The sequence below is a fragment of the Amblyomma americanum genome, chromosome 1 (assembly GCF_052857255.1).
Source record: "Amblyomma americanum isolate KBUSLIRL-KWMA chromosome 1, ASM5285725v1, whole genome shotgun sequence".
Classification (NCBI taxonomy): Eukaryota; Metazoa; Arthropoda; class Arachnida; order Ixodida; family Ixodidae; genus Amblyomma; species Amblyomma americanum.
The window spans coordinates 437,269,456-437,283,834 of NC_135497.1; the positions used below are offsets into that span (position 1 = coordinate 437,269,456).

The 14,379-nt window shown below is 44.6% G+C and overlaps 1 protein-coding gene across 1 annotated transcript in view; it reads left to right on the plus strand.

Annotated features, from left to right (window-relative positions):
- Positions 1-13,471, plus strand: part of LOC144125270 (nose resistant to fluoxetine protein 6-like) — a 110,670-nt gene extending 97,199 nt beyond the window's left edge. The window contains exons 9-10 of the mRNA XM_077658518.1: positions 12,797-12,962; positions 13,463-13,471. Coding sequence (XP_077514644.1) covers positions 12,797-12,962; positions 13,463-13,471 — 175 coding nt within the window. The remainder of the gene's footprint in view (positions 1-12,796; positions 12,963-13,462) is intronic.
- Positions 13,472-14,379: the final 908 nt, after the last annotated feature.

The window sequence follows — 14,379 nt, forward strand, 5'->3', positions numbered from 1 at the left end:
CGAGACTTTTAAGCTCCAAGACGTGGTGCCCCTGGTGTAGCAAGGCATCATACAAGTGACTGCTGAGAAATGGAAGATTTATGTGCAGCATGTTATCAATGAGGAAGATGTAATGACAAAAATGTACCACATCATCAACGATGTTGTTCACCAAGGACCGGCGATTGTTGCCAACCCGGAGAACGACACAACCAGCAATACTGAATAAAGTTGTGATGAGTACGGTGACATGAGCCCCCTGAACGTGTTAACGTTATCTCGCCAGTCAAATGATAAGGACATCATCTCCAATCAGATATGGCAGACACCGTAGTGGAGGGCTCCGAATTAATTTTGACCCTTGTGCGTTGACTTTCGCACAACACATGTGCTTGTTTTGCGTTTCATCACCGTCCACATTAGGCTTCCCCGGCCTTCATTTCACCCAGCTTACTAAAGCAGTGACCACGCTGCAGTAAATAAATGTATATACACATGACAAGAGCTTTGAAAACAAGTGTGACGTGATGACAGAGGAACTGATACGAACAGGTGCTGACAAAAAATACTGGGACCAGTCCATTTGAAACGGGCGTCCGCGTGTCCAAAAACAAACAGAAGAAAGGATGGATGGATGGATGGATGGATGGATGGATGGATGGATGGATGGATGGATGGATGGATGGATGGATGGACGGACGGACGGACGGACGGACGGACGGACGGACGGACGGACGGACGGATGGATGGATGGATGGATGGACGGACGGACGGACGGACGGACGGATGGATGGATGGATGGATGGATGGATGGATGGATGGACGGACGGACGGACGGACGGACGGACGGACGGACGGATGGATGGATAGATGGATGGACGGATGGACGAATGGACGGACGGACGGACGGACGGAAGAATGGATGGATGGATGGATTGGAGGAAGGAACGTCCCCTTTGAAACTGGGCGGTGGTAGTTGCCACCATGCTCAGGTTTTTCTTTATTTTTGTTTACCTCAGCTGTAAATTGTTAATAAAATTAGACATTTTCTTTAAAATACGTCTTCCTACACTTTTAAACTTATGTCACCTCTGTGTGTTTGAGCCACCAATCCTCCAATCGCTCTTTGCTAATTTCCACCGCAGATTTATTTACATGACTATTGTTATCTCTAAACCATAGGGCCCCAGGAAGAGTGACTGTGCATGCATCAACATCGGGATGGATACCATCAAATTTTACAATGAGGTGTTTTATTGTTTCTACGCATTTACACACACAGCACATATGTCATTTTCTTCGTTAAATTTCTTTTTGTAGCTGCGCGCTCTAAGACACCCTGACCTAGCTTCAAAGAGGAGGGCATTGCCTCTTGAGTTATCATAAAACGCTTCCTTCTTCATCTGCGTTTTCCAGTATCGATATAGTTCTAGACTATACTTATTTTTCATTGAATATATCCAATTTTTACCTTCGAAGTTTTTAACCTGTCCTTTAATGCACTTTCTTTCTCCTTCCTCGTATCTGGCAAACTTACTGGTCAGCATTCTAGTTAGTTTCCGCCACTGTGAGTGAATGCTCTTTCTGTATAGATATTTAAATACCTTAGCTGCCAACCTGTTATCGTCCAATTTCCTCAGGCGCTCTTCGTATAGTATTTTACTCGTAGCTTCCCGTGCTTCGAACGATGCCGAGCCCATATACCACTGTACTGCCTCGTTTGTGGTTTTCCCATGGGCACCTAGTGCTACTGTTCCCAAAGCTCTCTGACTTACTTCTAATCGCGACTGAACTCAGCCTTTAAGCATAGAACCTCATTCTCATAAGTAAGCCCTGGCCCATTATTCCTTTCACCTATCAGTACTTCATACCTAATGTACCCCCACAATGCCCTATGTTTCATTATCCCGGCACCTCTTCGCCCTTTTGCTATGAGAGACTGTTCATGCTTTTCCGTGTACATCTGCCCTTCGTAGACCCATACCACGAGATATTTTCATTCGGCCACTCGGGGTATTTCATGGCCTTGAATTGTAAGCTCCTGGTCAGTTGTGCCGTTGAAAACCGTCACCCCTGATTTAGTTGCACTAAAACTGAAACCTAGACTTCTCCTTCGTATCCACAGCAATTAACCAAAGTTTTCAAATCTTCCTAACGTCCGCATACATTAAACCCGGTAGTCATTGCTCAACAACCTTTCCGCCTAATCTGTACGACAGATCATAACCTAGACTGCTTCCTTGTTGCCTTCTTTTCATACTTATCATATAAAGCATGAACAGCATGGTGATAGAGGACAACCTTGCCTTAATCCTTTGTGTACCTCGACATTTGTACTCTTAATTACTTGCCATGTTATTTCAACTTCATTTTCTCGATATATTTCCTCTAGAAAATTAATTACCTCACGAACGACACCTTCATCTTTCAGTATGTTCCACAGGAGTTCCCTGTTCACGTTGTCATATGCCCCGCTTATGTCCAGGAAGGCTAAATACAGAGGTCTGTTTTCCGCCTTATCTATTTCTATGTACTGGGTAAGCACGAACAGGCTGTCATCTAAGCGCCTACCACTTCTGAACCCGTTATGAAGTTCTCCGAGTATTCTACTATTTTCTACCCATGACTGCATTTTTATTTTCACCGCCTGCATCGCCAGCCTGTATATGCCTGATGTTATCGTAGTCGGTGGGAAGGATTTTATGTTCGTCTGATCGTCTTTAATTTAATTAATTTTATTCTGTTTCCAGCTGTGCAGAATTTGCACTCTGGAATTTGCATGACTGCCTCTAATGCTTTTATCAGTGTTTCCTTGCCTCTTGGGACAAGCTCAATAATGAGCTTGATTGGAATTTCGTCTTCAACTGCGGACGTAGATCTTGGAATATTTGCTGGCGCCTTTTTCTTGTTAACTTTGGTCAGTTCTACGCTTTTTTCTATTGTGCTGTCCTGTGTTGCTCCCTCATTTGGGGTGTTTACCCTATCGCCTTTCTTAAATGGCTAAGCTATAACTGATGAAATGGAGTTCACAGCGTCATCTACCTCTGAACATTTGCCCTCGGCATCGTGAATCTGTTCCTGCTTTCTGTGATTCGCTTTGCCCAGCCAGCTTATATGGTTCCAGAATTTTCTTGGCCCCTCTTTAGTTGTATAGCGAACTTCAGCCAGCCAACAATCAGAGGACTGCTTTATTTTAGCCTGGACGAGAACCTGCACTTGCTGTTTCATTTGTCGATAAGATACCCATTTTCGGCCTATTTCCTCTTCAGATAGCAGCGCCCTCTTAGCTTTGTGTTCCCGTGATGCCAACCGTCGTTGTTTGATAGCCTCCCTAATTTCCTTATTCCACCAACTTCGTGGCTTCCTCTTTCCTCTCCAGCGGTCTACTCCTTTTACTTCTTTTATTTTTGTACTACTGAGTAGTTCTGATTATAATCCCACTTTCCGTAGGATGTGTCTCTATTGCTTCCTCTTTGCCGGCCGCTATTTGCGCTATTTGTTCGTTGTTTAATTTCGCGTTCTCTTTTTGATTCCCCTTCATTTCTCTTTTGAGCACGGCTCCTAACTGTAGACTAATCCGCTTATGATCACTACCGAGGCTGTACTTCCCCACTTCGTCTATTTCAATTATTGCGAGCTTGCTACACATCCTTTGCGAGATTAAGCAGTAGTCAATGGTCGTTTGCTGTTACGGCATTCCCACTTAATTTGTCCCTCACACTTAGTTTCTCTATTTATAAAAACTAGGTTCTGTCACTCACAGAAGTCTAGCATCAACTTCCCGTTACAATCTGTGTATTCATCCAGATCCTCGATGTGGTCATTCATGTCCCCCAGGAGAATAATATCGGCGCCTTCTCCAAACTACTTTATATCGTCATTGAGGCACTTATCTAGATCCGTGTTCTCTTGCCTGCATTTGTCTCCTGTCCCTAAATAAACTACTCCTAGCCATGACCTTTTACCGGCAATTGTACCTGATACCGAGATATGTTCTTTGCAAGTTGACTTTATTATTTGCCAAATTGTTCCTTGATGTATCAGCATACCTACTCCTACTCCGTTCCTCTTCGTTGCTGTTCTGTTGCTGCCTTCCCAGAAGTAGCCATCAATAAATGGTGGGTCTTCTAGATCCCTGAGATGTGTCTCGCATAGCACGGATAAACCTACTCATTTGTCCTTTAACTGCTGTTCTATCGCTTACCACTTCGCTCTCTTTCTAACGCCCTGCATGTTTATGTACCGGATCCTGGTGTTAAATTTCTTTTTGTAGTTTTCTTCCTGGACCTCCTAGTGGCCATTTTATTGGTGCCAGCCTCCATTGTTACACTCGGATGGATGGATGGATGGATGGATGGATGGATGGATGGATGGATGGATGGATGGATGGATGGATGGATGGATGGATGGGTAGGTGGGTGGGTGGGTGGGTGGGTGGGTGGGTGGGTGGGTGGATGTATGGATTTATGGATGGATGGATGGATGGATGGATGGATGGATGGATGGATGGATGGATGGGTGGGTGGGTGGGTGGGTGGGTGGGTGGGTGGGTGGGTGGATGGATCAATGGATGGATGGATGGATGGATGGATGGATGGATGGATGGATGGATGGATGGATGGATGGATGGATGGATGGATGGATGGATACGGCTGAACCCTTTAAATCGGGCGGTGGTTCAAGCCACCTAGCCATGACATGAAATTTTACTCTTCTCTTGATTTTAGCCACCAATCAGATAACCTTCGCTTGGTTATTTCTACCCGCTTAAAATCTACTTTCCCTTCACTGTCCTTAAACCCCAATGCCTTGGATAAATCAGCCCCGCTGCTTTAAACTGTAGGGTGAAGTCCTTTACAGAAAAGTATCAAGTGTTCAGCCGTTTCATCCTCCTCTCCGCACGCAACGCTCAACGTGTCTATCTCGTGGTACCTGACTCTCTATGTCTTAGTACGCAAAACTCCCGTCCTGGCCTCAAACAACAAAGAGCTTCCCCTACAATTATCATAGATATTTTCTTTGGCAATTTCCTGCTTAAAAATCCTGTATGTTCCCAGTGCTGATTTCGTCAGCATCCCTGTTTTTCACAGCGCTATCTCTGTTTCTTTAACCTTGTTCTTAACCGATAATTGCTGATTTGCCCCCTTACTGCTGTCCAGATATTTGCTTGTCAATTTTCTATTTCGCTTTCTCCATTTCGTATCAACATTCCTTATATACAGGTATCTGAAAACTTTCCTAGCCCACTGATTTTCCCCATTTTTCTCAATCGCTCCTCAAATGATATCTTACTGCTAGCTTCTCTGCTCTCGAACGACACCCATCCCATATCACCCTGTATCCCCTAATTTGGTGTATTGCCATGTGCTCCCAAAGCTAGCCTCCCTACGCCACGTTGTTTAATTTTTAACCTTGCTTGAACATCTGGTCTCATGCACAGGACCGCATTACCGAAAGTCAGGCTAGGAACCATCACCCCTTTCCAGATCCCTCTTACCACTTCATACCTATTGTAATTCCACAGTGCCCTATTTTTCATGACAGCTGCATTCCTACTAGCATTATTCATTACATATTTTTCATGTTCTGTCAGATACTCAGCACCGTTAAGTATCCACACTCTAAGATACTTGTACTCATCCACTACTTCTAGCCTGAACTCCTGTATTCTATGCTCGCCGCCCTCTTCATTAAATATCATGACTGTAGATTTTTCCTTACTATATTGAAGCCTAATCTATCTCCCTCTTTACTGCATATGTCTAACAACTTTTGCAGGTCTTCCTTGTTGTCAGCCAATATCACTATATCGTCCGCGTATATTAGTCCCGGTAATGTCTGTTTAATCCATTCCCCTTGCTTGAGAAAAGATAGGTTGAAGCCTAGTCCGCTCCTCTCTAGCTTGGTCTCCAACGCTTGCAGATACAACATGAACAACAAAGGAGACAGAGAACATCCTTGTCTAAGCCCCCGCTGTATCTCTACAGGCTCTGATACATTTTTCTCCCATTTTATAAGCACTCTGGTACCTTTATATACATCTTTTAAAATATGAATTACTCCCCCTTCCACATCCAATGTGCCCAGTATGTCCCACAGATACTCTTGATTAACGTTGTCGTAGGCTCCCTTAATATCCATAAATGCTAGCCATAGGAGCCTGTGTTCCTTTTGAGCAATCTCTATACACTGCGTCAATGAAAACAGATTGTCCTCCAACCTCCTTTGTTTCCGGAACCCATTTTGTAGCTCCCCTAGCACCCCTCCTTCTCCACCCAAGCCTGCAATCTGTCCTTTATAATCTTCATCACCACGCTGTAAACCACAGATGTCACTGTTATGAGACGGTAGTTACTTACGTCTGCTTTGTCCCCCTTTCTTTTATATATCATGTTCATTCTACTTAATCGCCATTCATCGGGGACTTTCCCATCCACTATCATTTTATTCACTACCTGTATTAATGTTTGCTTGGATTTTGGTCCTAGCTTCTTTATTAACGTAATCGGAATACCATCTGGTTCTGTTGACGTGCCACTAGGAACCTTCTCTGCCCTTTCCCACTCGCTTTGTTCAAGTGAAGCTATTGCAGTAAGCGGTCTATCCTCCTTCGATAAATTATGTGCAACATTTCTTTCTTTAAATTTTTCTGTCATCCTTGTTCCTATGTGTTTTATCGCTTAATCCCCTTCTAGTCGAATACCCTTATCTGTAACAATAAACCTTTGTTCTAGCCTAGTCTTATTACTCATTGCATTTAGATGCTTTTAGAATTTTTGAGCTGCTTTTCTGTCCTTTTTATTTACTTTTGACATCCATACGGCACCTTTTCTTCTAATTTTCTTATTAATGAAATAGGATGCCTCTCTTCTACACTTTATGAAGGCATCCCATTTTCTTTCTATTTCAAATTCTGGTTCCCCCCTCTTAGAATATCTGTGTTCCCTGGACGCTTCATGACGTTTCTCTATCGCCCTCTTGACCTCCTCATCCCACCAACTCTTGGGTTTCCGTCTTTTCCCTTTTAGCTTTACTCGCACCTTAGCTAGCTCTAGCTCCAATAATCGAGTTAATTTGGTATAAGTCCATTCTGTTTCACTATCGTCAGAAATTACTTTCTCAATTTGTTTGGCTGCTCCTTCCAATTGCTTTTCTGAGTAAGAATTCCCCTCTCAATGTTTATCTCGCTTCAGTCCTACTTTGGTTTCTCTTCCGAAACTCAACTTGATACGCTTGTGGTCATTACCAAGACTTCTGGAACCATGTTCATCTATGCTCATTACCCCTAATCTATTATACATCCTCTGTAACATTAGTGCATATTCTATCGTCGATATTATTCATCAAAGGCATCAAGCGCCACCTGCTGGAGATAGAAGAAAGTTAAATACTAGTACGCCTTCTTTTAGATAGATGAAGCCACCCGTCAATAATAGGGGGGTGACAGGCGCGTAGGAACAGTCATGTAGTGCGCGCTATCCTGATTGGGTGAAAAAGCTCTACCTTTCGTAGGGCTCCAAACATCTTTTGAAACGAAGTATAGAGTCCTGTTTGCTGTGCAAAGTCACTGGACGTTAAAGAACCTCAGGTGGTCGATATTTCGGGAGCCCTTCACTACGGCGTCCATCATAAGCCAAGTCGCATATGGACGTTAAACATTCCTAAACTAAACTAAACCAAACCAAAATTGCTTCGCAGAAGAAAAGGAAAGAAACGCAGCACTGGTGCGAGCGGTGTGGAATCGGCCAATACGTCGCGCCTTGCTTCGATTGCTACCGTACGAAGGTGGCCTACGAACTGTGCTTTAGGAGCTGTGGAAAAGTAGCCGCTATTCATGTGCGCGGTTTTTTTGTACTGTTTTGTTGATTTTTATTCAAATTCTTTTTTTTATAATGCTTCGAGCCCTGCACGACGCTTTTTCGCAAAACACTATTGCCAAGCAGCGAGGCTGTCTTGAAAAACATTTTGACGGAATTTGTAAAATAAGCGAACGCTACTGATTTGAAAGGATGGCGCTGTTTTAATCAGAAAAAAAGTTCTTTCAACTGAACAAAAAAAATTGCGATAAATTTCTTATAATTTTCTTCATTTCCGCGGTAGAGAAAGAGCTAGCCACGCCTTATGTGCAGAAGCTATCATGTGGGATTAAGAACGACGCTAACTGATACGGTATCCAAGCGGCTTCTTTGCCTTTTTTAGTCTGGGCGGATTTCGTGCTGATGTGGTTAAATGGGACGTGTTAACGAAAGAAATTCTTGCCTAAATTGAGGCATTCACTTGACCGGCAGTCGATGCAGCCTCTACTCTCGCCGCGTAGAAGAAAAAAACACCCGCTCGGTACACATTTCAACAGTCTGTACAGACATCGATAATATTTCACAGGAAAATGAGAAGATTCTCTTCAGGCAAAGTAGGTAATTCGTGAGTGGACAAGCGTGTTCCAAGTTCTGGTCTGAATACCAGCTGACTGGCTGGCGAAACAAAACGGAAATAAATTATTTTTCACAAAATCCACATCCCGTTAACTTTGGGCCATTTCTGTACATGGTGATATCAGTACCTTCTTCACATAGCAGGTTGCTCTACTCATTGCCGATGATTTTCCGGATCTTGAGGATTGTACTCGCAGCAGGATGCAATATACAAGAAAACTACAATTCTGGCAGCACAAATTGCACAGCTGCGCCAGAAGAAAACGCGTGTACCTGAAGGGCACAAGGAAAGCTCAAAAAATCAGAAAGAGACGAATGCAGGCAGTAAGGCAGCAGGGTCAGTGGATGTACCGAAATTAAAACCTGCTGCTAGCACACCAATATGTACGACGATTCTAGACACTCTTACGTGTCTGACTCAACCAATTTAGAGCAGAATACATCATGGATAAAAATTGTCCGAAAGATCGGCAATAGATTACACAGTGGAACTGCAGGGGGCTCTCTAGTAAAGCTGGGGAAATTAAGACAAAATTATTATACGGCAAGCGGCATTCATGAGCGGTTTGCTACAGGAACATAATCGATTGTGTCCCACAATAGTATACGTAGGGTACCAGTGCCCTTCCATTCATGATAAAAGAGCAAGAGCAGAGACGGACACTGCAGGAAAAGCTGCCGTCTATATTAGGGCCAACGTTCCCCAAGTGCCACTTGACTTCAGCAAGTGGTGCAACACTCAGCAAGAAGTAGTTGCGGTCCTCGCGCACCCAAACAAAACGAGCCTGATACCACTGTACGTGTACGCTCGTCCAAAAAACATATTAATTAATCTTGGATGGGTTTAACTTATCCGTCAATCATACCCTGGAACTCCGATACTAACAGGTGGAGATCTTAACGCTCCGCACGCAGCTTAGGGATATGATTATGACTCCAAAAGTTTGTATCAAGTTCACACTGCCTTCACAAAAAATGAGTTTACACTGTTAAATGGTTCATGGGGGTTTAACTTCCCACACCAACTCAGGCTATGTTACACTGTTAAATAACCCAGGGGTCGCAACACTACTAGCTACACAACACATTCATTAGGTCTGACGTGGTGGAAGGGCCCCGGTGCACTACAATGCCAGGCAGAATTAGATGCGTCGAGTAGTAGCCATGCCCCCTTAGCATAGGTTTAAATTTGGGACAAATGAGAAACATTCGAAGAGAAAATTCTGTAACACTTTGGGATGGCATACGGCAGGATGCAAGCACTCATGCAGCTGGTCCGAATACTCTTGTGCCCACTCTGCAAACGGTCCTGACGGATCATACCATTACAACGACAGTGAAAGAAGCTCAGCCAACTCCCGACCTTCACCTACTATAACTTTGGGCAAGCCGAAAACAGGCGGAGATACAGGCTGCTCGGCATCCTGATGATGTGCAAAAAGAACTGAGGTAAACCGAGTGACGGCACATGCACGCCTTAATGAAAAGCAGGTGGCTCATAAGGAGTGGAACGACTGGTGCAGTCGCCTGCGCTCAGGGACGACCAACAGGCACTCTGGAGGGCACTCCGCGGTATGTTAAAGGCGCGGCAGATCACAGATAATTCAGAGAGTATTAGGCTCACCTTACAGCTAACGCCAGAGGAGTTCAAAGATCAGGTTTCAGTCCTTTTCTTCCAGAATCATGCACACTATCCGGCTCGTTCATCGACAAAAGACGTGGTTGATAAAACTGGGATAACGTCCCTATTTATCAAATTATTGTTATCAGCTGCTGTCGTAGCAGCGAGGGCCAAACTACGCCTGGATATGACGATGTTCCTTATGAGGTCCTCATGAACTTAGAAGGAGACCAAATTGACATATTATTGGACGTAAAAAACGAGGTATGCAAGCAGGAGAAATTCCACCCGACTGGAACATGCGGTGGTGGTCCCAAAATCAAAGGCTGGGAAACTCACAAGCTTACAATCTTTGTGGCCTATCTCGCTAACGCCCACCATCTGCAAGATCTATGAAAAAAAAATGATTGCCACGCGCCTGTCATAGTGCTTGGAAAATGAACGACAATACCATGCTTAACAAACAGGGTTCCCACAAGCCTTGGCACAGAAACTGGGTGGACTATACTGGCTGAAGAGGACACAGATGTGTCGCCTCACAGCTACGTTGTATGCTCTGTGGTAGCTAGAAACGTGCCGAAGGCCTAGGGCGACGCGTAGTTGCCAAGATCCTTGACAATATCGAACTAATGGGCATTCCCCTACAGTCCATACGATGAGTACATAATCTGCAATCTGCATGAGGACAGGACGGTTTGTGTCCGGGTAAACGGACAACAAATCAGTCTTTACACCTCATATAGAGACGTTCCACAAAGTTGAGTTTCGGCACTTTAGCTTGGCAGGGAAAATAGGCGAAATACCAGAGGTGCAGTTCAATATTTACGCAGACTATGTCACGACTCCGTCTACTCATAAACAACTTCAGACACCAAATTTTATGTGCATGAGGCCTTAAATGCACTATACGAGTATGTCCATGGCGCAGGCCTGGAATTGTCACCGCCTAAGTGAAGCTACATTAATGTTCAAACAAGAATGGAAGAAAGCAATTGGACACTTAAACTCGTCACGCTGAAGGTAGGAAATCAGTCATTACAAATGGTAGATGAGTTGAGAGTCCTTGACCTAGACATGCATATAACTGGCAAAGGAACACAATGATTATACAGGATGAAAAAATTAGCAGCGACTTCCATGATCTTCGTCCAACGCATTTCGTCTAGGGGAGGAGGAGCGCGAACGGAGATGGAAAGTCGCCTTGTACAATCGGTGCTGCAGCCTAAGATACTCTACCAGGTGCAGTTTCAACGACAGACGAGGCAACAATGGGCGGAGGGGAAAAATAAATAGAAACGCAATGGCACCATAACGGCCTCACCAAAACTTACACTCATCCTGATTCTACAGGAATTGCTGACACTGACAGAATAATCGATCAGTGAGGGGCAACAAGAAATCGGAAACAAAATTACGTTATGCCATTACGGTGCAAACATCTACAATGGCTGACCCCTACCCATGGGAATCCACGGCTATTACGACAACCAAGACGACAGAACTTCGTCGTAAAGAGAAGCCGAGAACTCGACCTCTGGTTGATACATGCCCCGGAACGTGGATTGCATATACGAACGCGTCGTTTATAGAAACAGGCGGTAGAACGGCAGCCACTAGCCCGAGACGCAGATAGCTAAACGTACATCATGAATACGTACTAAGTCATCCGGATCCGCTTGTGATGGAACTTTGTGCAATCCGCGATGCTATGAAGGCCATATATAAAACAGCGTCTAAACCAGAAGCCCAGATCTATACGGACTCCTTAACCACCATAAAACAACTTAAAAGGCTTAAAAGGGTGACAAATACACTGTGTGTAGCGCAAGAAGTCCATGCACTCAATAAGAAAACAAATACACACTTGCAGAAATACTGGACACAAGACGATGATGATAACACTGAGAGGAGAAAAGTGCACAACCTTACACACCAAGTTCCAAACTCTAATGCTGGTTCATTGGGGGGTTTAACGTCCAAACTGACTCCGGCTATGAGAAACGCTGTAGTGAAGGGCTCAGGAAATTTCGACCACCTGGGGTTCTTTAAAGTGCACTGACATCGCACATTACAAGGGCCTCTAGAAATTCGCCCCCATCAAAATTCGACCACCGCAGTCGGGATCGAACCCGCGTCTTTCGGGTCAGCAGCTGAGCGCAATAGCCACTGAGCCACCGCGGCGGCTCAAACACTAATGCGTTCCCCACCAGGCTCCATTTTGATGCCTGTTCCGCTCTCCCCATCGTAGCATCCTCTTAACGTAAAAGTACACGAGTCCTCATTCTTCCGTGACCTTTCCCCTTCCCTCATTACCTAACGAGATTGAAGGAAGTATCCCTTAGACAGATCAGGGCTGGTGCGGCCCTTACCCCGTCGGTCACGAGCCGATGGGCCTCTCAAGAAGACGCAGGACTCACCACTTGCCCGAGGTGTTCCACACCGGCTGCAGATGTGGATGTTCGCCACCTGCTGTGGACTTGTGCATGGACAAGTTTTTCAAGGGCACGAATTTTACAGGAAGTGGGACTAACGGCGACAAGGGATGAGGACTTTTCCGAGTGGCTAACGGATAACAATAAGAGCAGGAGCCTTCTTCTGTTCCTGCATGAAAGCAGCTTACTTGATTTCCGGTGGGTAGTATACAGACAACCCTATTTATGCCTTTGTGTCAAGTGGGCGAATTAAAAAAATCACTGCATGATACGCAACGAGCTTCTGTTCCCAGCCACGTGAATGTTTAGCGAATAATTTCTCTCCTTTCAAGGCTCATTCCACTCGCACTGCTGGTGATGCTGATACTCTTCCTGGAACCTCTGTTCGGCTCCGGTCCAATCTGGAAAGAGAAGATCACGTCTGACGCAAGGAACTGCGAGCTTCGATGGTGGTCGGTGTTGGGAGGATTCTCCAATTTTTTCCACATTGACAACACGGTAAGAAAACTGCGATGCCGGCTACCCTGTCGATGGGTGGGAAGCGACGAAGCGTTTTATACTACAGCCGTCTCACTGATCGCTGCCTGGTATACTTAGGCATCAGCTGCTTGCGCCTCGTCATCCCCTACAGTGCATGGCCCCTGTCACGTTGCATTATTCCTGTTACAGCACTAATGTAGAGATGCTTCACCATGCTCCCTTCACCACGTATTAAGATATTTATTTTTTAAATTTGATGCGCCCACTAGCAGCCATAAGCATTTTAAAGTGGTGCCCGCAGAGCAGTGAAAGAAAAAGAACAACGAAAAGAATAAAGAAGAGTAACCAAAGAGCATAAAAATGAGCCAGTTTTAGTGCCTTCAGTGGTGAACACGGCAAGGAGGATTCAAGGTGGTAAGAAAAGGGTAAAGACTAGCCCTATTTTGTAGTGCGTAATTTTGTCTCTGAATTCTCTTTCTGTTTTTCGAGCATGAACCATGCAACTCCTTATTTTGCAGACCACATGACGCTGGAAAATTGCCTTCATTTCGTCCCTTCGGAAAACTAGAGGTGTTTGATCTGTGTGCAGTAGTGCGTGGGAGTTACTAATATGTGCCAGTATAAAACAGAAAGAGACCTTAACATATAATGTTAGCAGTAAACTTTTGTCAGATGCAGATGTGCAGAGAAGAAATTATATCGCAGTTGTCATGCAAGACACTCCCCTGAGGGGCTTGCACGTACGAGAGAACAAGCATGCTCCATCTAAGGCTGGGTCACAAGGCAGTGGTAATTTATATTTGTTCGCAACACACATCGCGTAAACTTCTGCTGACCACTGTACGCCAAAGTATTGCAAAAAAAAACGATCTTGCAGGAAAAGAAAGTTAGTACAAACAAAGGGTGTGTGACAAAGCGAACCAGCCGGCCTGAGGAAACTATCTTTGTGATCACAGCATTGTGGAGCCTTCCTCTTTCCTGGGAGGATACACTGCAACAACACGGACGGCAGGCAATTGTTTTAAAAGATGGAGATTTTTGAAGCTTGGAAAAAATCAACCTCGGCGCAAATATCTTCACACAGACAAAAGAGACAAGGAGACAACGAACAGGGGTCAACTACCAACTGTTTATTGCACAAGCAAAACCACAAAGATTTATGGCCTCAGAATACGCCTACTTTTTTCACTCCACGTGCCTTATTACGTCCGTAACATATCGCCTCGCATTATTAGTTTTACACAAAAAATCGTACTCCGCCGCATACAACTTGACAGAAGAATCACTTACGCACAAGGCTGCCTTTTTCTTTATGGGAAAGGCTTCCAATAAAAGCCTCGATAAGCCTCGGATGTGATAATGATGTGATAAGGCACGTGGAGTGAAAAAAGTGGGCGTATCCTGAGGCTATAAATCTATGTGATTATTGCTTGTG